We start from the raw sequence: 26192 nt of genomic DNA, 5'->3' as shown, positions 1-26192 counted from the left end.
CTTGGATATAAAGTTGCTGTGGAAGAGGCAAAAGGCATCACACTCGGAAGGAGGTTCCTCCTGAACTTTTCCTAAGGACTTTTCCAACTTGAAGATGGGAAACTGGACTCTAAACATGAATACAGGATTATTAACAGAGAAAGAACTGCCAGCTCATCGAACTAAAGACCTGAAAGGTGTGCCTGCATTCCTGTGATGGGTGAGGAACAGAGAACCCAAGTGTGCTGGCTGAGTGGAGTAGTGAGCACTCCATGGAAGAGACTACATTTCAGCCAATGGCCTTAAATCCAAATATTTATCCTGGATATCCTCTCTCTGTCCTTACAATTCACAACAGCAACTGCAAAAATAGTTTGAGCATCATAGTTGTTTGCTTGTGGAATGCATTGGGTACTGTCTCAGAGGAACATTAATTTCATACATTTCAGTGCACAATAAAAGGGAATAAAATAATGAATAGAAGTTCTCCCTATCATGAAAACTTACCTACTTATTCAAATAAAGAGTTGCAATACCTAAAAGCAGCAATTGACAGCAAGAAAGTCCAGTCAACAGGAAGAATAAACACACATGTGGCAGTCACTTCTTATTTGTTGTAACACAGAATCAGATGCTCCAGCTCAGAGACAAGAAGATAGGCGGGAATTAAGTGGTATTTTTGACTTTAGGTAAGAACATTTCCATTTCAGTCATTTGTGAGTAAGGGAAATGCATCCCTCACTATTTATTTTGATGCTGCATTTATTCTGCATTTACCTTCAAAACATAAATTTGCCACTACAACTTTGGTATCTCAGTCAAAACAAATTTCGAAAATTAAGGATAATCAGGATAATTATCTGAAAAGCAACACTTTACATGTGTGTTATTGACAAATGACAAAACTAAGGACCTGGTTTGTCACTTTTGAAACTGAAGTCTCATAGTGTGACCCTAAACTTACATTTTGCTTTTTGAAAATTACTTATGTCATAAGCAAACTGCCCTTGCCATTAAAAAAGCCCAGCCACATACAAATTTGGGGTCATTTTTTTCAGTACAAAAGCAAACTACAAAATGACATTTACTTTTCTTTCAAACATCTTAACTGTGTGTTGAGACTTTCCATATTGCTTCTAAAACACCAACAATTCTTTCTAATTAGATTTTTAATTCAAACACGACCTTAAAGAGAATGCTACAAAAACATACAATAAATTATCTTCCCCTTGGAATACATGGTGTAACAATTAGCTGAATGTGCATCCTTGCTATGTAGGGCAGCACATTTATCAAAGGCATAACTGACAACAATATTTAGAAGATTGGCCATTAGTAAGAAGTACAAAAGTTCAGAGGGATAAAACCACTGATTAGGTGCTCCTAAAGTATGAAATGAAGATTCACAAAAAAAGTCTTCCCTGTTTTGCTATAAAAATGACTGCATGTTGCAGTAGAAAATGGCAATGTTAAAAAAGGAAAAAAGGAAAACCCTCACATTTTATGGAGCACTCCCAAACAATAGACATACAAGTCTTCCTAGAATAGTCTCACCTGTCTGTGAGACTATTCTGTGCTAAATTTAAAAAATCTCCACAAGTATAAATCAGTTTGCATTCTAAACCCCATTTCATTAATGAAAGAAAACCAGACCATGATTTGAAAATTCCTATGTCCTCAACAAAAAATTTAGTCTTAATTTAGCAACAATCAAAACAGTCATGAAACTACCATGGAAAGTCTCTCTATTATAAACTACTAATTTCTAATCAGATCTCCATTTACTACTTTGCAGTGTCACAAGTTCAGACATTTTAATACAGTGAGTTACACCAGAAAAACACCTAATTAAGAGGTGAGGAAAAAGCAAATTTAAGAAAATTACAAAGAAAATTTAACTATACATACGACCACTCAGAATCCAACTGTTCTTTGTAGACTCTGAGGACATGAAGAGCCACAGGCAAGTTTCCAGGATCCAGCAGTTCTCTCACTCGCTCTGAATTCAGACAGGTGAACAGAACCATGCAGCAATAGGAGACAATTTTCTCATCACTGTATGGCAGACATGTCCTTCAAGAGAAAATAAGAAGTTAAAAGCAAGTTGAAATGGACCCTGGAAAAACAGGCAAGGGGCACTGAGCTTGCTGAGTTGTCCTTTGCTGGCTTTTAGAGAACTACAGGTTTGCCATTACCTAAGAAGGATAAAGAAGGATTTTCCTTCCCCTGCAAGGAAAAATATCCAACTCACAGCTGAAGGTCAAACTTTACAGGAAGTTTACAAAACTAATGCTAAATTGGAACTGCTTTTCTTACCCTAAGGTCTTCCTACACTCAGTGCTGACAAGTGGGCTTCAAAGACCCATGGAGAATGATTATCAAATTGACTCAAAGTGCCTTACTACAAGAAATCTGGTTGAACACATCAACAATGCTGTCATGTGTCTGCACAAAATAGTTTATGTAATATTTCCTCACACATATGTCAACAAATCCCCAGGAAGATATTCTGGTGAGGTTAGGAGGGGGATGGAAGGATTGAAAGAGATGAAGATTAAGGAACTTTTATAGACTACATGTGATCCACCAACCCTGACAGATCTGCACAGCAGTAACATGAAAAAGATAATGCTGTGTTGCTGTAAATGTGTGTAACTACTTGAAAACATGTCTGAAATAAAGCTTATGTTTGAAGCTCATCATTCAAAATAGTTTTCTTCCAGTTTCTGTTAAATTACGTCTATTTACTGATAGTTTAGAACAAGCAGGTTTTTAAAGGTTCTGACTCCTGTGGTTGGCTAACAAAAACCATCTACAGGATATGGTCTCAACCAGCCCATTCTCACCAAAGTTATTTTTCAGAGTTTCATGGTGCTAGCAAAGGCACAACTATCATGTACAAAAGATTTGAATACAACCACAGAAATGACACTAGGAAAAAAAACCCATCCATGCTTACAAGAAGAGATCTGGGAAAGCACACTTCCAAATGCTATTCTGGGAATCTCCATTTCCTGCTGCAATGTTTCCAAGAAACTGAAGACTACAACGAAGAGCTGAAAGAAATACAGAAAATATATTAACAAGAATTCAAAGAAACACTAATAAATTTCACAAAAATTACATACTTCAATATTCCAGATACACACTGCAGAATCCATCTCCAGGAAGCTTTAGGTGCAGTATTTCACAGGTACTGTAAATAAATATTTATATTTTCTCTTCTAATACAAATAATTTTACAAAGTATTTCAGAATTACACCCAAGGCCTGTCTGAGTATTACACACTGGCTATTGGTGATTACAAGAACTAATTGACAGGTTCTTGCTTCTCACATTATATTCTGGTTAGCTGGAAAAATCATTACAGACAATTACGATGTGCTCAATACCTTCTATCCCAGAATTGCTATCCTAGAAAAATGAAAGCCAGCTCTCCAAATAGCTCTGCCTCCATTTTTGACACTGAATTTAATATGGCTGATTTCTGTTCTTACTCCAAAGGATTTATTTTAGCCTCCTCTCAATATAGATTTAAAATACAAGATGAGATTTCACCACACAAGTTAATATCCTAGAGCAGCCACCAAAAGGTGTAAAGTCATAAAACACAATAGCATGAACCCAAAGACTTCATGAAATTAAAACTTATTTTATCCTTATCAACAGCTCTCAATAGCCTGGCCCTTATTAATAAGTTGGCAAAGAAACTTGAAATTACATTTTCAAATTCAGTTTCACAGATAATACAAACAACAGCCTAATACATATGGAAGTGGCTATTATTGCCAGGTTCTGCACATCTAAAATTAGGTCTCTTGGAAAGGTGCTGTGCTGCTGTGCCAGCTGGCAGCCAGATTTCCTAAACAGGTCTGGGCATATGTCCTCTTGAGAACAAGAAGAAAGCAAGTCTGAGAAGTGGTCACTTGTGCTTAGAAAAAAAGGTACTTTTTTGGCCATATATATAGATATATATGTATCTATATATATCTAGATATATTTAAGCCCAAAAGATGTATGCATTCACCATAATGCATCTTGAACTATATTCTCTTCTAGTTAAGATCTCTGTTCTCTCCCCCTGCACATCTGCACTGGTTTATTATTTTCTGCTCATCATTGTGCTTCCGTTTCTCCCACCCATCTGGTTCCCATCCCGCTGACTAAGGAGTTTCTGAAGGACAGCAAGCATGGGCATGCCAGCAGACATTTTATGGAAATACTTCCCTGCTAGAAAAAAACAAAACTAGGCAGTAAATCCTAGGAACAGGGTATTATTTGCCTTGGTGAATTCCTTACCTATACAGGAATAAGAAAGGTCTCCCAAAGAACATAAGGTTGGTTGACTATATTCCAATCTTTCCCTGAAATTTGCTTCACCTTTTTCAGCTATTACACTTTGATTGTTAGAGATTAGTCTGTCCAAAAAGTTCTACAGATGAAGGGAAAATGTTCAAGATCTTGTAAAGTTCCCATTCTTACTGTACCAAAGAGGAAATGCCATGAACTCATTTACAGTACAGTAATAAATAGCAACAAATTTCAATATTTGTGAAACCAAACAACACTGCCCTTGTCCAACAGTGATTTCCTGATCAAGGAAGGAAGATACAGGAAAAAGTAACAATTCTGCGGAGACACCTATGGAAAAAACCAGTTTCATCACTAAGTGCTTGTTCTTAACCAGTAAGAGTTAGGATTTTTCTTTTAATTAGAGTACACAAATGAATATATGGGCAAGTGGATATTCTGTAAGACAAAACCTATTAACATCTATTCCCAACTAAGCCGAGAAAGAGGATGCCTTGATAATGCAACATTTTGCCATAAAAATACTCTCATATGAAGAGTCTCAGCAATTTGGAAGATATGATTCTACAAACAGATGTAAGCAGCTGAGCAAAGCACTGGGTCCAGGTCACACACCATGTCCAGCAGCCACAGACAGAAAGGCACAGATGAAGATGCATGAAAAGCCATCACACCACACCTAGAGTAGCTCATCACAGCAATATCTGTATGGTTGTGTTTAAAGAACCAACACTTCTCTCCCAGAATTCCACAGGTGGTGGTCTTGGAATACATAAATGTCTCATGCAGTGCTTCTCTTCAAATATAACTCCATGGAAAATGTACTAGCCTAGCACCAAGCTACCAAGACAGTCAATTTCGATGGAAGCAATGAAAATCTACACTATGGTATTTATACTTTAAATAAGAAATTCCCCAAAAATCCAACTAGAGAAGTTAACTCACAGCAAGGTATGTGAATGTTAACAAAAGCAAACACTGCCATAAAAGGAAAGTATTGTATTTTGAACTATGGAACTCTTTTCTTAGCATTCAATTTCCATGTTTTTCTTTTCTGCTTTAGCTCTATTGGACTTGACTGCTGCAACATAAGACTGAAGTATACTTGGATATCTGTGCAATATAAATACTGCTTTTCTTCTCTTTAAGAATTTCTTCATCATAAAATCACAGAGCTAGAATTATTAAGCTTGGAAAAGACCTGTAAGACCATGAAGTCCAACTGTCCACCCAGCACCATCATGTTTACCACTGAAGCATGTTCTCAGGTACCACATCCACACCTTTTGTGAATACCTCCAGGATGGTAACTCCACTCCCTGGGCAGCTCATTCCAATGCCTGCCCACCCTTTCCATGACGGAGTTTTCTCTGGTATCTAATGTGAACTTCCCCTGGCACAATTTGAGGCAATTTCCTTCCATGGCCCTTCCATGTCCTTACAGAAAAAGCAAGAAAATGTAGAAGCTGATGAAGACAGATTTCCATTCTGCTATCCAATCAATACGCCATGAGCTTTCTGAAAGGGGGGAGGAGAAAAGAAAAACAAAAAAAGAAGGAAAAAAAGACAAGAAAATTTCACTTATCCCTGTAAAAGTACAGACCTTTACACAGCTAAAAACAATATTCTTAAACAATTCTGTAGCTATCAGCATAGCTAAATTTTACTTTATAAAAAAGGTTACTCTGTGTGTGGTCAAGAAGAGTATTTTTAACCTGATGGTCAACCACCGTGAAATTGCATGTACTAAGATGTAACTTGTGATACACAAACCAACCCTGGAGCTGAAGAGATTTCCCCTCACCAAGATTTCAACAGCTCCTGTAAAAGCAGGTGCTCTTTAGCAAATACACAAATTACATGTTGCTTTCACAACCAGTCTGAAATGGCTTAAGGAGAGTTTTCTAGGTTCTACAAAAATAACCTCTTTACACAACAGGGCAAAGGGTACAAGCAGAAACACTTTACCTAATGAATTCTGGTACCTCAATGTTTGTCTGCATGCAAACTGAACATTTAGTTGCTCAAGGCCACCCATGACAAAGGTGAGACAGCTGATACTTGATGGCCCTGTATGAAGATGGTTTAAATGTATTCCAGCAGTTTAGTATGTTTAAGATCACAGTTCCCTTTCTTCCTTCCAGTCCTTTATTATCACAGAACAACTGGGCCAGACTCCAGTGCATGCTTTTCATTTAATTATTATATTGACATTATCTCAGTATTAACAATTACCTGATATGGTCTAAAGGACCACAGCGGTGTCAGCTGGTTCCACCTCCCTGCTCCTGCAGGGCCATCCCAGAGCACAGGATTGTGTCCAGAGGGGTCTGCAATATCTCCAGTGAGGAGACTCCACACCCTCTCTGGACAATCTGTTCAGTGCCTGGGCACTGCCCAGGGAAGAAGTTCTGCCTCATGTCCAGGTGGAGCCTCCTGGCATCAGTTCCTGCCCGTGGCTCTGGTGCCATTGCTGGGCCCCCAGAGCAGAGCCTGGGCCCTGCTCTGAGCCTCCCTGCACACAGGGACACCCAGGGCTGAGGGCCCCTCTCAGCTGGGGCTCCTCTCCAGGCTGGACAGCCCCAGCTCCCTCAGCCTTTCCCTGCCAGGGAGATGCTCCAGTTCCACACAAAGGCATCATTTCACACAGCGCCACTTGCAGAATCAGATTGTGTATTAGATTAAAATTAAAATCCCCAAAGTTCTGAGGACAAAGACTTTAAGCATTAGAATTTTAAAATTCAGTATTTGTTTCCTTCTGTTCCACATGGTTAGAACAGGAGCCCACAAACGTGCTCAGCAATCATTTCAGAAAACCTTGACAGCAACTGTAGAGGTTTAACAGTCCTAGGAGATTTCCATTCTCTTTATTTGGGCCAGACAACACAGTGATAGCTGTGAGTACAAGCTTCTGCCTTTACTGGAGTCATAAAACAAATAGAGATATCAAATAGATCCAACCAAAGCACACACAAAACTGTACAACATTGCTCATCAGACTGCAAACATAAGACTTACAAACTTGCATCTCTCTTAATGCTCCAACCAGTAATAACACAGGAAAAACAGAGCTGGAGTGCCCCCTGTGCACTGGGGCAGACACAAAGCCTAGGAAGTGCTGGAGCCACATCCCAGGCTCCCAAGAGTCTGCACACTTTCAGAGTCTCCTGTGAGCTTTGCAAATCTGAACTGTGGGCTGTGAGCTGCCATGCAGAGCAGCCCTGGCTGTTTGTACATAATGGCAGAATGCTCTGTGATAGACTGCCTGTCCCAGAAAAATAAAACTTCCAACTCAGCATAAGGTGCAGACCTCTATTACTATAAAATGTCAGTTTCCACCACTATCATCCGGTCATTGACTTGTTTCCTTGTGGCTGCAAGTTAAAGCAACTTCCAGTCATAAAGAGTTATTTCCCTCTTCACCACCATGAATCATACCACAAATACTGATGAAAATGTATTTTCCTTGGAAAACAGTCTGTCTAGACTACTGAAATTGAATGTACAATACATATATGGGCTCTGTCATTTAATGTTATTAAAATAGTACTTAGTATTTTATTGCTGTAAATAAAATTATTGTCTAGCTACCTTTTATATTTTCACCTTGGTGTTACTGCACTTGCTGCAGTTCAGATTAGTAACCCATTTATACCATCTGTAGAACACCAAGAATGCTGTGTTTCATAAGTTTCTGCTTGCCCTCCCCTCCATCTCCTTTACCTCAGAAACAAAGTTGCACTCTGATTTTTTTTTTCTTTCCCTTTAGAAGTGCCAACTCTAATTTTACCAGAACATTATGTACATTGATTGGACAACCCTTGTGTTCCTGGAAGATAAATGTCTAGGCAAAACATCAATACTTCATTCTGACTAAAAAGGAGAATTTGATTTAAAAGGCAACTAAAATTCTTGCCACACTATTAAAAACATGGAGTTACAAATACATTAGAAGGGAGCTGGAAGAAACCATCAGACCACACATCAAATTAGCCTCTGATGCAAATTTAGTTCCAATGAGGTCTCATAATGGGAGATTAAAAAAAGACTTGTGCATTTACTAAGAGTCAGTTTGACAGACCTCTTGAGATCAGGTTCAAATCTACTCTGATTCATAAGCACTGACAAGGCTTAATAAATACAGCACTAGAACAAGTTTATCTATCTCCTGTTATTTTAATTGCATAATTTCAGTTTTAGAAAGTAAACATAAATGTGCTCATTTCTTTAACAAATTATCTATTAAAATCTAAAGACATATGAAATGGGACTCCTGTTACATCCCCATAAGTAGCAAAAGCACATGCCTGAGATTACTCTCCTATGTGAAGTGAAACACTTTTAAGTGCTTGCAGACCTGGGAACTACCTTTATGAGCTTTCTGCAGGCATTAGATGTAAAATCTTGTTCTTGAATCAGCCCAAAAGCTGAGCCTAAATCTAATGCAATGTCTCTTTAAAGGTCCTGCAGCAGTGAAATCAGCAAGTTTGAAGTACTGGGGAGTCTCAAACCAGGCTTAAACCATACCAGGAAACCAAGAAAAATAAGAAGGACTGGCCACCCACTATGCACTATTAGTGGTGTCTGACTGTGAGACACACTCCTCCTACATGATACTTTGCACAGGTCTGAAAAAAAAAAGAAGAAAAAATTATTAACATGTAAAGTACTAACCAAGGTTATGAACAAATATCTCCAATTACTTTTGATAGCATACTGTGTACATTGTTTCATTTAACCCAAAATTTCCCCTGAAGGGCTTATATTTGCCCTCAAAGAGCTGAATGATCTTTTTCTGTAAGTCTGTGCAAAGAGTATCAGACTTCCCCCCATTACTTGTACCACTTCTATTCTGTACCTGGCTAATAAATGGACCACAGTCCTTTTGGAATACAGAATTACTAGCAAACTTACACTTGGTATTTTTACTTGCATAGCCACATTAATGTACAGCAACAGTTTTAGCATCAACCTTTTTGGGGCACTATAATTTATTTTAATACCTGTAAAGGCAGCTTACCTCTTCTCATGGCCATGTTATGGTCCCTTTTGTACCACACCTGGTATATGCCCAGAGGATGGAAGAAAAGGAAAGAACTTGATGTGTCTCACAAACTTTCTTGATGTCTCTACACATCATGTAACTTGGCAATATTCCCTAAACTTCTCAGCAAAAAGGGAGAGACATATTTCTCTCCAAGCCCAAAGCTGCTAGCAAGAAAGGGAAATGGAAAGAATGGGAATGAAAGTCTTGTAGCTTTGTGTCTGCAAAGCCATGGTGAGAGAATTCCCTCTTTTCCACCAGAACAATGCTCCTGTAACTGGAGAGTATGGAAGTTGTGCCATGGCAGTGTTAATCAAACAGCTGAGAGAATCACATGTGTAACTTCTACATAATTATCACCACTTGGATTTTTATCCCAACAGGCAACAGATGCATCCCATTGCTCCCTCTGCCCAGATCTTACTCCAGCTTCTTTTCATCCCCATTCCATCTTCACTCTACCTGGAAAAAAAACCTTGGGGCCTCTGTGGGAGACTCTTTAGAAGGGATATTTTCCCTCAGCACATGTGAAAAAAAGTTAAGCTTCTTCTCCCTACATTACATTTATGATGCTCTATCTTTACAAAGGTCTCTGCAATTAAAAGGTTTGTTTGCCCCATTCTTCCCACCTTTATCTTGAGATCCTAATGTCCCTGTAAAAAACATTGTGACCATCTTAAATCTAGGGATGTTTCTGCAAGGTTTGGTTCACATATATTTGTGTAGAACAGAAACCTGCCTCATTATGAATCTTGCTGACATTATCTGCTGGGGTTGGGTAGGGGACACTAAAGAGCAAGGAAGGAAGGAAAGGACTTACAGAACACTGTATTTAGAGATCCACAGAAATACAGGCATTACCATTCATTTCAAGCCTCAACCAAAGTAACCAGAAACCATTCTAATTAAATAGACATCAGCAAACTCCTATTTCCTTTGTGCTCCAAGTGGATATCAGTCCACATTATAAAACCACTATGCATGTGGCATAAATCAGCAACATCTTGGCAGGCTATACTAGAAAGCCTCCAAATTGCAGGAGCAGGAAAAAAACAAACTAGCTCTACACACTGTCTAAAAGCTGTACCAGCAATGAGACCAGGGAAGCCCACAGGGCAGCCCACTGACCTACTAATTGTTCTGACTTAAGAGATGTTTCCTCAGGTTACTCTCTCTCCTAGAAGAAGCAAAATGATTTACACTGACACTCAGTCACTGCCTCTGCCTCCCAGTACAGCAATCAAAACACCTTTCCCTGAGTACCACCAGAAGGACAGTTTTGACTATCAGTACAAGTATTAAACTGCTGGGAAGCACCAGTTTTTTAATCCCTATTTCAAAGCCTGTTTCCAATGCCAGCCATGTCATCAGTACCTGACAGGAGAACTTCATTAGGCAGGATCTGGTCTGTAGTTCAAATTGTGCCTCCACAATTTTTATACTCGCATATATACAGTCAATAAAATAATTCAGTTCAGCACAGTTTAAACAGAGAAAGACAATTTACACAGGCCTGGACTAACAGGACAAGAGGGAATGGCTTCCCACTCCCAGAAGGCAGGGTTAGATGAGGTATGATAGAGAAATTCTCCCCTGTGAAGGTGGTGAGGCCCTGGCACAAGCTGCTCAGAGAAGCTGTGGCTGCCTCAGCCCTGGAAATGTCCCAGGTCAGGTTGGAAGGGGCTTGGAGCAATCTGGGATAGTGGAACCATGGGAGGTGTGGATGATCAAGATGATCTTCAAAATGATATTTAATGTCCCTTCCAACCCGGGCCATTCTGTGATTCTAAATCAGACCTCTACTGCAGAAGCAGCAAGACTCAAGGACAGAATCAAGCCCACAGTAGGGAGAAAAAAACCCCTACCGTGAATCACTGCACTCAAACAGTAGGACATACAGACCAGAGTTAGGAAAAGGCTTTAAAATGAGATCAGAGCCTTCCATGGGACTAATAAGGGATAATAAGTACAGCAAACTGGAGCTTACTATACTCGGACACAAGAGCCTACAACTACAGCTGCCTGTAGTAATGAAGACCCAAATGCTGCTGGAAGTTGGAAGCCCCACTCCCTCTTCCTTTTTTTTTCACCATTAAGATAAGAAAGTGCTGCATTTAAGTAGAGTCCCTGGTCCTACAATGGATCCTACAATGCCCTTCTTCAGTGGATCTAAACTCTCTCAAACCCCACTCTACTCCAAACGTTAAAAAATGAAAAAAGAAATTAAGGCATGCATCAAGTTCCCATACTAATACCAGAGTTCACAGCCAGCATTATAAAGACATGTTAGGTTGAAAACACTGGTAATGTTGGCATTTACTCAAAATCTCAGTTCCTGCTGTATGACAACAATGTACACAAATACCCCAGACCTGCAGGGCACAGGGAGCTGTGCCCATATGCACTATGCAAGATGCAAAGTGTGGGAACTCCCAGTGAATGGGGCAAGAGTTAACCTCTGCAGGCAGGGCCAGTACTACATGCACAAGAGCTAAAGAGAATTCTGTATTTGCTAACTCAGGACAACTCATCAGTTTGAATGCTCTTGGTCCAGGTTTGGCTCTTTTTCTTTCGCAGACAGCTGGAAGTGGTGTAAAGGTTGGTTCCCTGTTTTGGAGTTCCTGCAAAAAGGCCAAAGCACAAAACCTTGGAGCAATGACCTGAACCAAGACCCACCCAAATCAGAGTCTTTCCACAGCCTTCAACGAATTTTGGGCCAAACTACAAGAACCAAGGGAACGTTCTTGGCCACAGGAGGTTGCATCAGGTTGACATGATTTGGGAACATGAAGTTACACATCCTTGCTGTAGGTGTTCTGAAGACAGTCAATCAAAAATCTGTGACAATATTCACCAAAACACAGCAGAGACAGAACAGCTCTACAGTTAAAACTTCCATACAGGGCAGGACTGGAGCATCTGTGCATCTGGTAACTTGCCAGTGCCCAGCAGCAAGTTCTGCCTGTACCTTCAACCAGCCAAGGGACAACTGCCTATTGCTAGAAAACCTCACAACTGCTTCTTACCATGTATGTTTCTGGGAGATGTTCATATCCACTTTTAAGAGGAACTCAGACTCATTAAAAAAAAAAAAAAGAAGAGGTAAACACAGAGGAAAAACAAGAACAACAACAGAAAGCCACAAATGGTACAAAAGAACAAACCAATTACTTAAAACTTTCCTGTTTGGTAAAGTAGCAAAATGCTCTGTGCTATAGTAATTAGGGGATAGCAAAACTCAAAAAACAGAGGATTTTCTTAAGCTATGGAAACATGAAACCAAAATCCCAATACAAGTGCAACTAGCAGTTTACTTCTACCAGATAGCATATCAACTGATTGTTAGGGCACACACTCTGCAAATGCTAGAGACCATGAAAATCCCAATATTATTTTTACAGATTGGAAAAACACAAAGGCCAAAAACAACACCAATAACTCAAATAAAAAACTCATGCTTATGTTTACATAAAAGTTTGATGAGTATAATATATTCATCACACTCCCACAATTATTCCCCGAAAATACTATAAATATTATTTTGACAATGTAATTATAGTTTTTACTTTAACAGTGGCAGCAAAGCATTGGCACCAGTCCCCCATACAAAAACCCTAACAGACAAAGCAAAGATCACACACTGAAACTGGCAACTCTTAAGGTCAGGGCTGTCCTTTATTCCTATGTCTAAAAAAAGTCTGTTTATGTTAGCAGCTGGTTTATTTAAGCAGTAACACATATGTAGTTTTAATTATGCTAGCTGTAAGCAAAAGGACACCCCAAATACAAAAATAAATGGTAGTGCAGATTTTTAAATTCTCTTTTCTTCCATGCAGCTGAGGCATGTTCTTTCATGCTACTTTTTGGGATTTAATCCCATGGACTGTGGGTCCACTCAGGAACCTGCTTTCTCCCTCTTCCTCTCCCTCAAAAGAAAAGCTAATGTGAACCTAATTTGAGAAATGTCACCTATCAACCATTCATGGTGACTGTATGACACCTAAAATAATTCAAGCTTTATACCCACTCACTCATTCCATGTAAATCAGCAAGTAACATGATTAGTACAAAGAAATCTGCAGCACAATAATTTACTGTGTTTGGTCACAAACAGCCCCAAGATCTCCAACAAAACAGTATGACTCCTCCTTCATAGATAAATATTTGGGGCACTGACGTGGGAAGAGAGGAAAGATTAACTTTCCTTCCTTAATCCTGTTGGTTTAAATTTAGTAGCCATTGTCTATAAGAGTCTCCAGGACACTATTTAGAAATTACACCTTCACCAAATCCCTATAAACAAGCCTGTGTGAAGACACTTGCTCAGACAGTTACAGGCCTCTTTTTATAGACAATAAAACTGGACAATGGTTTCCCAAATGCATTGGGTGAGCTCTGCTGTGATGTCTGTCTAGCAAAAAGTTACTGTGTTCCACCCCACTTTCTAAGCAAGCTTTAAAACATTTATTTTTTTATACAGAAAACATTGGCAGTAATTTGGAAATTAAACCATTCAGTGAAACATGATTAAAGAACTACAAAAAGAAATGAAAGCAAAATGCAGTTTTTTAAAAGAATAAAAGAGAAGAATGAAAAATACTGGACAAGAGATAAAAGGGAAGCACAAAAGATGAGAGTTGACTCTTTTGGTCAATATTGGCATTCATTTCAGAACATTTAGGTTCCATAACTGACCACTCTCTCTTTCCTGTTGATTTAAAATAATTTCAAGAATAGGTGAAAGCTAGTTAGACTGTGATGCCAGTACATAAGCCTCTAATGCTCAGATTTTCAAACTAAGCCTTAAATACCCAGATTTTTCTACTCACTCATTCTGCAAAGGTACCACTCCAATGCATTTCTAAAAGTCCAAGTATTTACTTCTAGCTCGTTCTCCTACTACCAAAATAATCTTTTTAAGGAGACTATAGCCTTAGGGGAAGGCTTCTTCCCCTTTTCTTCTAGAGGAAGAAAATAAAAAAAGAGATAAATAAATATTGACAAGAAAAAGTAAACAGTTAAGGACACATGGCTGCCCATTTAAGAAGGAATACAGGAAAACCAACTCAGTGTGCTTTGGCAGGTTTGAAAGCATTTCCTTCCCTTGCTCTTCTGTACCTTCAAAATCAGCCAGTCTTGACTTTCCACTGTAATTCCCAACTGCCAATCCTTGACTGCAGAAATGGAAAAGGTCAGAGCAAAGAAACATCTCCTGTTTTTTTTTCACTGAGTGAGGACAGAACTGAAAGGTTTTTTTCCCCTACACCCTCCTGGAAACATAGAAATCACTTCACTGGTATTTAGCCATTTTTGTTTTTGGGAATATTTTTGCAAACATAACAATTTAACCCTGTTTTACTCATGTTCTTCTTCAGAAAAACACAAACATTTGATTAAATATCTCCTTTTCTGTAAACCTTTGAAAATTACTTTGAACTAACAACTTTTTAGAACTGAACAGGCACCCAATTTAGCAGCTGGAAATTTATTTCCTCTTGCCATTTATTCTCAGCAATCTCTCCCAATGAAATGTAAATGTGATTTTCTAGTACTACAGGAGCACCTACAGCTTATATTTAGTGGCTTTTGAAACCCAGCATGTCTTAATCTTCAAAAGCTTACAAAAAAAAATCAAGTATCCTTCTCTGCTCAGCCATGTGATGCTCCCCTGTAGACCTCAGGGGAGCTTTTGTCTCCTCACTTCATCAAAGATGAAATTCTTCCACCCCATTTGGCTTTTACAAGAAACAATCTCTGGAAACTACAGATAGGCCTAGGTCCCTTACATGTCATTTCTGAAGCACATGCACAACCCTATGCTTTTTAAAATTTATTTTTAGGGTCTATGAAGGAGTGATATTTTTATTTATATAAAGTTCTGGATTTAAAGGTTACTCATTGATATTTCTTCTGCAGAGTGCTTCTCCTCCACATTGATGGATTACAAGACACTTCCAAAGGCACTTTCTTCCCAGACCATGAGCTACTCATTGTTGCTACTCATAAAGCACCATGGGTCAAGAACAACTGGGTTTTCATTAACTGAAAGAAAAATCTGCATGAGAACCAATCAGGTCCAGAACAGCTGGAGCAGTTCAACAACACTGACTGAGGATGAATCCATGGTACTATTAATGGTACTGGTGGACAGAGGAGAGAGGGAAAAACAAGGTGGCTGAAGAGAGAAAAAAGAAGGATAAAGGAAAAAAGGAGGATAAAAATAGGAGAAAGAAAAAAGGAAGAGAGAGGAAAAAAAGAGAGAGAAAAAACAGAAAAAAAATAGAAGAGAAAAAATAGAGAAAAAGGGAGAAAGGAAAAATGGAGAGAGGGGGAAAAAAGAAAAAAAGAGGGGGGAATAAAAAAAGCTCAAAGAAAGGAACATTTTTTATAGTCCTTTATAAGAATATGGCATTTGTAGTACTTGAAAAATGTTTAAAATATCACATATTTTCCCACACATCCTCCCTCACAAAAGGAAGCATGAACAGGTGTTAGACATATGATATTCATGCTGCTGAACTTCCTACCAGAAAATGCTCAAGTTACTATAATAAGTGCAGTATTAAAAAATTTACAGAGAGTCATCTTTCATTACTGCTTTTAAAGGCATGCTGCAAGTTCTGTTCTGAAGGGAGTATCTGTGGCTGCTTAACTACACCTGAACACACTGCAGAAAACTGGAAGCAAGGTCAAATTCCTGTTCACAGATTCAAGCTACAATCCAATACATTTTAACCAAATTTCTGGACTGCAAAGAGCAGAGAACACCCCAAACCTTGCTCTAACAGGCAGCACACCTGGACACAGGTTTTGGCTGAGATCCCCAGCAGGGCCTGTGACACAAACACAGGCTCCAAACATTCTGTACCAAAAAAAATCTGTACCAGCAATGGTGTGGCAAGGAGGAAGAGTGGGGACAAACAGCTAACTCTAGCAATACCATAAAAGAAAGGACTAGAAATGTTTGTGGCTTTTTAATGCAAGTATTAAAAAGAAAGGAGACTCTTATTACAGGGACAGCTGGCTTGTACATGGTATTGAACAATCTCTGAATGCTGCATGTATGAATGCACCATTTTTCAACTTACCTGAAGTTTCAAAGAGCTATCTCAGGACAGACATTCTAACTCACCTTCAAGGATTCTGGCCCACTGCCTTAGTGGTATACTATGTAATCAAAACAGAAACTTTTTCCACAGCTAGCTGGGACAAGTATTACAGACATACAGTAATTTATCTCATATTTTAAAGCAGTGAAAAAAAGAAAAAGTAAGATCTATGGTGAAAACATGCAGTAGAGTTGTTTCAGTAAATATACTGAATTGACAAGCCAAAATAACCATGTATTTAACCCCTGGGCAACTATTTTTAAAGTATTACTCATAGCAGAGAGGATGCAAAGGAGTCTGGATTTATTTGAATAAATATTAGCAACAGTTTTTAGTCGTACCACTTTGCACAACACCTCCTTTTTGGTTTCTTTGATCATGTCCTCTCCCTTAACCATCACACTGGCCACAGCAGTGGTCAAACAATACACACTTTTAATTAATTTCTGGTTTTATCCATTTGAAATTGTACTACACTGAGCTTTCTTACAAAAATTAGCACACCACTCACTTACTAGCCTTAACAGCTACCAATGGATTAGAGTGAAAACCTGCCATAGATCAGGTTAGATGAATTTTTCAGTCTGCAGAAAGAATTTTCAATCTCATCTTTGTAAATATGGTAATGTTGCAACTTCAAGTTTATTTAGCCTACAATAATTTGTTCTGGGAATTTTTCACATGAACATGTGACATTTATGAACATAAACATTATTTAGTGCTGCTCACCCTGCAGTACAGCCTTACCTCCTCCTCCTTGTGCTTTGTTGCTATGGAAGCAGTATGAAGGTATTTTAAAAACCTTAAGAATATACACAGGCACCACGAGGGATCATCCAATCCAAGCAGCCATTTGAGGGAGGAAATGATGAACCCCACACCCAAATGAACAACTTGAAATACTCCACTTAACACCTAATTATCTGCAAGAACAAAATACACTTGCTACTCTAGCCCTGTGACCTGATTTCCTATATGAAACATGAGGAGAATCATGAAACAGAATCACAGTTAATAAATACAGTACCACTTATTAATTTCATGGGTCTCTTTTGTTTCAACAGTGCTATCCAAGTCCAATTTAGCAATTTGCTTCAGTGCAACTAACAGCCAAATTTAACTGTTAACTTCTGAGGTAAACCCTGCAGAAGGAACCTGTGCTCTAGGCACTACATTAATTTCCACTTAACACAAAGTTCAGCAGATCACTCAGCAAGGAATTAGCAACATTTGCTTGTCTACAATTTTTTTGTTGGTGTACTGACATATGTGGAATACATAAGCCATGATCATTACAGAGGTTCCCCAAGAGATCAATGCTACTTACAGCATCAAATGAAGCACCTACCCTGGGCCAACACAGCAAATCTTAGTTATAACTCAGATGTATTTACTGAATGGCGATGTAGAGTGGCAGTCACAAAACAACTTCTACCAAAATCCTGTTAAAAATGTCTTGTTGATGCCACCCTTATATTCAATGTTGATAAACACATTTTTACACCACCCTCTGGCTAGGAAAAAGTGCCTGAAGCAGATAATCAAACTACTGGGTTTTACCCCCTTTGCTTTTTGCTCAATAGCATTCCCTCTCCTTCAAACCCCTGAGCAGAGAACAGCATACACATGTGACAGCCCAGCAGCCAGCAGCCCAAAGGGAAGACCTGAGGCCATGCCTGTATCCAACAATGAGCACACCCTGCTCCCTCTCCTGCGGGTGCTGGGCAGCCCCTCTGGCAGGTGGCATTCCTACACCACAATTCCTGATGCTTTTAAGGGGCTGAAGGTGGCAAGCCCACTTGACCTGTACAGCTTTTTGAGCCCACTGCTGTCCAAGGCCCCAGCACAGATAGTAACAGGCTGGACAGTGTCACCATAATATTTTCTGAAATATCTTCTTTGCTCAGGATTTTCTCCTGGGAAGCTGAGAAGCCTCAGAGAAAAATGAAAACAATAATTATCTGACTTGCTTCTCCCTGTTTTGCTGCTTTGGAATGTGGCTTGGACATTGTTTACCAACAGGTGAATGTTTGATTGGTTCCATGTGAATTGTTTTTATTAATGGCCAATCACAATCCAGCTGTGTTGGACTCTGAGTCAGCCATGGGTTCTTATTATTCATTCTTGTTAAGTCTCCTGATGTATCCTTTCTCTTTCTTTAGTATAGTTTTAGTATAGCATAACTGTAACTGTATGACAGCTGTTTCACCTGCTTTCACAAAACAGCAGAAAAGCAGCAGCAGAAATCCAGTAAAAAACCTTATCTGAGGAACAGGAGTGAAAAGAAATAACAGACACACAAGAAAATAAACATGCTATACTGTCTGCAAGCACAGACAGTCACATCTGGAGTCCAATGTACAAAGCTCCACATGCACACACTGGGAAACACGGATTGTGAGAATTACTGAAAACCCTTAATATCCAGTGAAATGAGTAGCAATAACTACCACTAGTACTACAGAGCCACATTTTCACTGCACTGAAAGAAAAAACTCATCTGTTAGGGAAATGTGAACACTATTCAAATCAGTACTTAATTCTTGGCAGATACCATCCTGACTGGCCAGCAACCGTGGTATCCAAATGAAAATTAAAAACCATTTTTAAGAAGTCACAGCCAAAATTTGCTTCCTGGAATCAGATAAATTATCTTAAGTATCAGCAAATAAAAAGACAGTAAAACAGCAGAATATATTCTGAATGGAGGTAGCACACAAACTTTTCCTCTTATAAAACCCAATTACTGTACTTCATATTAAAAAGTTTCCAAATATCTTTCCTTTAGCAATCTATAAGGAACAGTTCAGTGAAAATAAAGCTGAACTAGACTTGAGACCTTTTACAAGCAGTCTAAGAGAGGGCCAATTCTGAACTGCTATTCAAGAAAGAATTAAGCTTATTTATAAAACAAATGCATCAGTAAATTGACATCATACCACATGTATAAAAAAATATAATGCAGGCTATTTATATACATTTAATAAATTCCCAGCCTTACCAGTCAGCAACAATTCTTCTTTGATTTGTATTCCATGAAGCAACTTTATCAAATGGACAGATGTAGAGATGAGACCCAAGTTCCTATTATTAAATTGGGAATAAAACATTGATATGAAATACACTCAAAAAAATTTAAAAGGCTTTTCATTGAAGTTAACAGGAAATCTTTAGCATCTTCAGGACCTCTGAAACAAAAATAGTTTCTCCTACATTATTGCCAGCCTATCAGTAGCCACATTACTACCATCAGAAGCAAATCAAAGAGGTTTATTGCATCATTCTGCATTTTACCAATTTTGGGCACAGAATCTTCAGAGCTAAGTACTCTTTCCTCCCTTTTTGCTATTCTTCCTATCAGACATTAAACATCAGCATGTTATTCCTGTAATTTAAACAGCTTTATTTCTGTAAAAACTTTGCTTTGTCTGGAGGTCAAGCATCCAGAACAAGAATCACGTATCTTACTTCATAATAAACTTGGAGGATTTTCAATGCCAACAAAGCAACTAGGGACCATTACCAAAAAACAACAGGGCCAGCTCAAAGAGAGAAGGAGAGAAACCCAAGTAATCATTTATCCTTTCTCCAGTGAGGAGGAATCATAGATAACCTCTCAGAATGATTTGCACTGCAATTTTTGGGGCATTAACAGAATTCTGCCCCAGCACAGAAATTAAGACTCAGTCCCATGTCAAAATTATATTTAGTTCAATAAATCAAATTTGACACGACCAAATAAGCCAGTTCTTATGACTGTAGTCTCCAGTAATTCTTTGACATAACCAATTTGTGACAAGTTGGGCCATTTTTTTTGTTGTTGGTTGGTTGGTTTGGGGTTCTCATGGGGCATGCAGGCAAGGAGAGTGTTGCTATTTTGCTGGGTTTTTTAAAAACATCTACCAGACTGTCAGGTTTTCACTAACTAGAGCTGGTTGTATCACAAGCATCCCTTCAAAGTTGCAACAGACATAGGCAAAGAATAGAGAGGCTAAATAACTTAAGGAACTAGATTGATTTAATATCCTTTAAACTCTACTTGCCTGCATATATATATATATATATATATATCAGGATTAATATGCACAGTTTTACATGCTGTGTTTTGCCAGGAAAGCTAGACAGATTTGAACCTTAAAAGACATACTAATTCTGTAACTGATTATTAAGACCATATAATTATTCATTATGTTATAAAAAATTTAAAAAAGGTGGAAAAAAGGATAGTTCTACAGTCAGGCTTCCAACAGGCTTATTTCATTTGTGTAATCAATTTGTATTGTGGATCCAAACACTTTGTTCTATTACTGAGCAGGGCCCCAGACTGACCTACAAATAGGTCAGCTGTTTTTGTGTCTTGCATATCTGAATTCAAGTGATTCCATCAAGCAGGAAATGCCAGTTAATAAATCGACTAACACAGCAGTGTAAAATAAGAATCTCTTTTATAAAACCCCACCAACATCAGAAGGTGGTACCTTGGTATGGGTTACAAGGGTTAATAACTGTACCTCAAGACATGTTGGTTCTTGGCACACTCAACACAGGCATTCCTCAGACACCTGAAGCACTCTGCTATGAGCAGCAGGCAGGTGTCTACATCTGCCAGTCCACAGGAGTCCTTGCAGCTCTGCTCAATGGCACTTGAGGTGCTTGTCAGGATTTCCAGGACATCCTGAAATACACTTTCTTCTGCAGTTTCTCTGAAATACATAAATTTGTGGTGAAGAAAAAATATAAATGCCAAACTCCTACCAAAATGCCTACATTGGCACTTCTTATTTTAAACTCAAAGATGCTCTGCAACAATATTTAACTATTCTGAGTATTTAACTATTCATAGTAGAAATTTTAAGTAAAAGGAACAAAAACATCACACAATCATCCCATCAGCCTTTTCAGAAAAGGGGCTGTAGGACAGTGGTGCTGCCTTAGTATTCCTCATGACTTTTCAACAGGTCTTTGGAATTTTAATGAAAAGGAAACAAAAAATCCTCCCTAATATGTATAGCTGGTAGGTTTATACATGACACTGCATGAGATGAGAGGAAATGTAAAATAGCATTAAATAAAATGTTCATGCAGAAAACTCTTCCTAAAGGAGAATTAAAAGTCCTCTTGATCAAACTCTACTGGGTGATATGGTATGACCTGCATTCTGATGCTCACTCAAATGCCCACACATTTGCACAACTAGAAATTCTACCTTCTCTTTTGTAAGTGATCACGTCCATAAATCAAACCATAGAATCAGCAAGGTTGGAAAAGATCCTTAAGATCATCAAGTTCAACGTTGACCAAGCACTGCCAATCCACCTTGTCCCTAAGCACACCCTTAGACATGTCTGGAGCCATTATTTCCCACCTCTGCTCCTGCCACGTTTCCTTTCCTAGGGAAACAAAACTCTCTTAGTCTTTGCTCACAGTTCACATTTTCTAAGTTCCTTATCAGATTTGTTGCTCCAATAGTGACACTTTTATGCTAGGCTACATCTTACAGACAGGACAGTGTCTCTCCAATGTTGAGGTCTGTTAGGGCGTGGAGGAAACTTAGAAAGAAGGGAGAGTGTGGTAAGAAATACAACAACGTACACTCATGTCACTAAATTACCACAACATTAGGTCTCAGATCTTCAGGAAGTATGTATTTTATCCTGCAACCTCACAGTTGATCAAGAGCAATACATTTACACATTCTCCATCTACACTGAAACATTAAAAATCCCACCACTGCATCACTTGAGCATTATGGGGAAGAAGCTACATTTAACACTGGTAAAATGAAGGGAAGGGAAAATACCAAAGTGGCACAAAAACACAATGACCAAAAGCAGAGCTGGCCCTCAGTCTTAAAGAAAACAGTGGAGCTTACATAACCAGAAAGAAAGTTTGGAATTAGGTTTTGGTTTCAAGACCCAAGAAAATATATTCATGGAACTTGAACCTTCAGCTTACAAGAAGCAGTGCAGCTCCTGCCACCTCATGCTGTGCCAAGAGAAGACTCAGTGGCTGACACACCACAGTCCCCATGGGAAATGCACCAGAGACAAGTTTTTCTAAATGTCAGACAAGCTGAAGCCTGGTAAGGCAGTCCCCAGCCAGGGAGAGCTTCCTACACTGAGCAGAACCATTAGCTCTTCCAAGTTCTTGAACTCTGACATTACTTGAAAATGGGACCACTCAGCCCACTGGAGTTTCCTTCTATCAGCCTGTGCCTTTTGTTGGATTATCCCATGAAACCAATCATTTCCTGACACAGCTGCAAAATACAGAAGCCAGTGGTCAGTGCAAGACATACTACTGTACAACATTCACTTATTTCAATTGGTAAAAAGAGAAATTAAAGAAGCCAGAAGAACTTTTGTGCATATTTTTGTGACTAAATGGGTAAAAGGACACCTTACAGTTATTCTTGTGCTGGAAAAGCTCTGCTCTCCTAGCAGAGCTATGCAGCAGAACAGAACTTTTAGCCAGACACTGGATCAGAAGCATGCTGAGCTGCTGTGACAAATTTTCTTTTAGAATTACATTGAAAGTAAAAGAAAACCTAAGAGTATAGACATTTCCAGTGAAATATGAAGATTAAAACCTTGTGTGTCCTAATGGAGCAAGGAAGTGTAAATGTGGAAGGAGATGCTGATTTTTTTACATCATTGAGGAAGGACAGAACTCCAAATCTGTCTCTTAAACACTATGAAAGAAAATCCAGACTGCTCAAGCCAGATCAGTTCAGGCAGAAATCAAATCTCAAAGCCTAAGCAAGCAAAAGATATTCCAAATGAACACAGACTGACTTAAATGTTGTTTGATAGAGCAGGATTCTGTTCTGAGGAAAATTTACATGTGACTCTTGTACCTAAGCATTCAAACAGCACTGCAACTTGAGTGTGTGCTACAAAGGAATTTAAATAAAACTGTCCTTCTGAATAAAAAAATCCTCAAATTAGCAAGAACACTAGAAAATATTTAGCTGATATCAAGAAACTAGCCAAGATTGACTTCAGAAAACTGTTCCACAGCAATGATTACTAAGTTTTTTAAAGAATAATCTTTTTCCAGCAGTACAACAAAGATTCATATACAAAGTAGCAGCTATAAATATTTAAAATGCATTTTTGAAATGGAAAACATCTTTTCCTTAATTTTTAATTTCTAAAACTACCAGAGAGCCCCCTAAGTTGATTTTGGATTAAAATAATACCTTGCATTGTAAACAGCCCTTGAAATCCATCCAGAACAGCTTTGTGGATATTCCACTAATTTCAGTTTCCTATGTCTGGGTGCCTAACACAGCAGCTCCACATTTTGCTGTTGCTACCTGTCCTTCATTTCCACATGAAGTTCTGCAGGAATACAAAAGGAAGCAGAGGGAAAGGGTACAGCAGCCCAGCCCTTGGACAAGGAGACATGCACAATTTCTTGTGAAGTCAAAACAGAGTCAGAATTCCTGCACCCATGCCAAAAGGAAGATTACTGTCACTCCTTGTAAGACCTGTTTGATTGTTAAAAACTGAAACTCTACCAGATACCACTCTAGTGAACATGGAGTTAGAAACAGTAATGTAACTGTGTTCAAAAGACCAGGGCTCCCCCAAAAAAATCACAAAATTAGTCAGGAATGACACAAACAAATCCACAAATTTACAATTCTGTATTTCCACTCTAAGTTTTAGGTACTTGCACAACTCCATTCCTGTAAGCAGTCCCTAAAACACCTTTAATGTACTTATCCTCACAACATTCCCAGGAACAAAATAAATCCATTTTCTTATTTTTAGTAGCTTAGTAAAGGAAGCATAAAGAAATCAACTAAAAGCACTGGAAGCCTCAAGTAAATCACACAGCCAAGTGTCCAACAACTTTGACAACGAGACCAAGCGCTGGTGCTGCACCCGGGCCAGGACAACCCCCGGGGATCAATCCAGGCTTGGGATGAGCAGATGGAGCAGCCCTGGGAGAAGACTTTGGGGTGCTGGTGGTGAGAGCTGGCCATGCCCTGGCCCTGTGTGCTGGGAGCCAGAGCCCCCCTGTGCCAGGCTGAGCCCCCAGCGTGGGCAGCAGGGGAGGGGGACTCTGCTTCTCTGCCCTACTCAGGTGAGACCCCACTGGCCTTGAGCCATGGGATCCCAGCACAGAAAGGACATGGAGCTGCTAGAGAGAACCCAGGGAAGGCACCAAGTTGTTTAAACAGATGGAGCAGCTCTGATGTTAGGAAAGGCTGAGAGACTTGGGAGTGCTCAGCCTAGAGAAGAGCAGCTTTGGGCTGACCTGATGCCTTCCAGCACCTGAGAGGAGCCTACAAGGAAGATGGAGGTTATTTACACGGGCCTGAAGTGACAGAAAAAGGGGCAATGGCATCAGCCTGACAGAGAAGGTTTACACTGGATGTTTGGAATAAATCTTTCCCAGTGGAGGCAGTGAGGCCCTGGCACAGGGTGCCCAGAGAAGCTGTGGCTGCCCCATCCCTGGAGTGTCCAAGGCCAGGCTGGACACGGCTTGGAGCAACCTGGGATAGTGGAAGGTGTCCTTGCCCATAGCAAGGGTGGGATGGGATGAGCTTTAATGTTCCTGCAACCCAAGCCATTCTGTATCTCTGGGATATTTTATGCCACCCACGGGTAAGGTAAGAGACAAACACCTTTGCTCCCTGCTACAGGCACAAGGACTGTGCGCACTGCGCTCCTCATGGGCCCCCTGGGGCAGGACAAGAGAAGGGACAGCTCACCCCCCAAAAACACAGCCCCAGCAGAAGCCTGGGGGTGTAGAAGCTCCCCAGAAGGGACTTCATTCACCCCCTGTGTGGGTACGGAGAGCCCCTTTTCCAGCCCGCAGTGACTCCACGAGGGGCAGGACCTCGCTGGGAGCCGAGGCGAGTCCTGCCCGACATCCACCGGCACCGCCGCTCCCTGCTCCCCTCTACCTGGGCTGCGCCTCCCGGAACAGACCCGACAGCGCCCGCACGCTCTCCAGGCGGGCCGCGGGCAAAGCTTCCGCCGCCGCCGCCGCCATCGCCCGCCCCGGCCCCGGCCCTGCTCCGCCCCCGCCGCGCGGAAATGGCGGCGGTGCCGCCCCGCCGGGCGGGCGGCCGGGTGCGCGGAGCCAGCGGGAAAATGGCCGCTCCTGGCCGGGAGATGTGTGGCTTTTCCGTGTCTGTTTCCTTACCGGCTCCTTTGTCTTTCCCTTTCCCATGCTTTTCCTTCTTCCTCACCTTTTCCTTTTGTACCTGAGTTTCCGCGGTGGGAAGCTCACGGCGGCCCGCTCTCCTCACGCAGCTGCTGCTGCGCTCCCCACACCGCGCCCTGTGTGCTCTTGGGGATACCCGTCTCTAAACAAAACAAATATTAAATGAATGTAAAAACACATAAATTGCGGGAATAATTATTTCGTGCTTAACATCCTAATTATATACAGATCTCCCAGCCTGTGGCTGGGATGTGAAAATAGGCGATTTCTAAGGTCCTTCCCAGTCCAAGCCTTTCTGTGAAGTAAATACTACTTTGCTTCAGTTTTAAAATATTTTTAAATTAAACACGATATTTTAAATATTTCGTTTCTAAATATATCATTCAGCATTTTCTAAACACGTATGAAAAGTTAACCTGTATGGAAATTAGCTTCCAATGTTTAAAAGACGAATTGTGGCCAAACACTTTATATTAGACAATCATCATCAAATCACAGACTGGTTTGGCTGGGAAGGGACCTTAAAGCCCACCCAGTGCCAACGCCCTGCCTTGGGCAGGGACAC

At 40.0% G+C, this 26192-nt stretch overlaps 1 protein-coding gene across 2 annotated transcripts in view; it reads right to left on the bottom strand.

Annotated features, from left to right (window-relative positions):
• The window catches only part of ATXN10 (ataxin 10), an 82182-nt gene extending 56664 nt beyond the window's left edge, over positions 1–25518 (bottom strand). The window contains exons 1-5 of one of the 2 annotated variants that reach the window (XM_071422296.1): positions 25365–25518; positions 20956–21147; positions 19446–19528; positions 2939–3035; positions 1888–2052 (exon numbers count right to left, since the gene is read on the bottom strand). In XM_071422296.1, the coding sequence (XP_071278397.1) occupies positions 1888–2052; positions 2939–3035; positions 19446–19528; positions 20956–21147; positions 25365–25453 (626 nt within the window). In that variant the 5' untranslated portion in view covers positions 25454–25518. The remainder of the gene's footprint in view (positions 1–1887; positions 2053–2938; positions 3036–19445; positions 19529–20955; positions 21148–25364) is intronic. The other variant, XM_071422295.1, reaches the window with a different exon arrangement.
• Between the last annotated feature and the right edge of the window lie 674 nt (positions 25519–26192).

The sequence above is a fragment of the Agelaius tricolor genome, unplaced genomic scaffold (genome assembly GCF_023055355.1).
Source record: "Agelaius tricolor isolate 1412-34295 unplaced genomic scaffold, bAgeTri1.0.p SCAF_3, whole genome shotgun sequence".
Classification (NCBI taxonomy): Eukaryota; Metazoa; Chordata; class Aves; order Passeriformes; family Icteridae; genus Agelaius; species Agelaius tricolor.
Note: the sequence above shows the minus strand (reverse complement) of the source record. Positions and strands in the feature narration are given on the sequence as shown.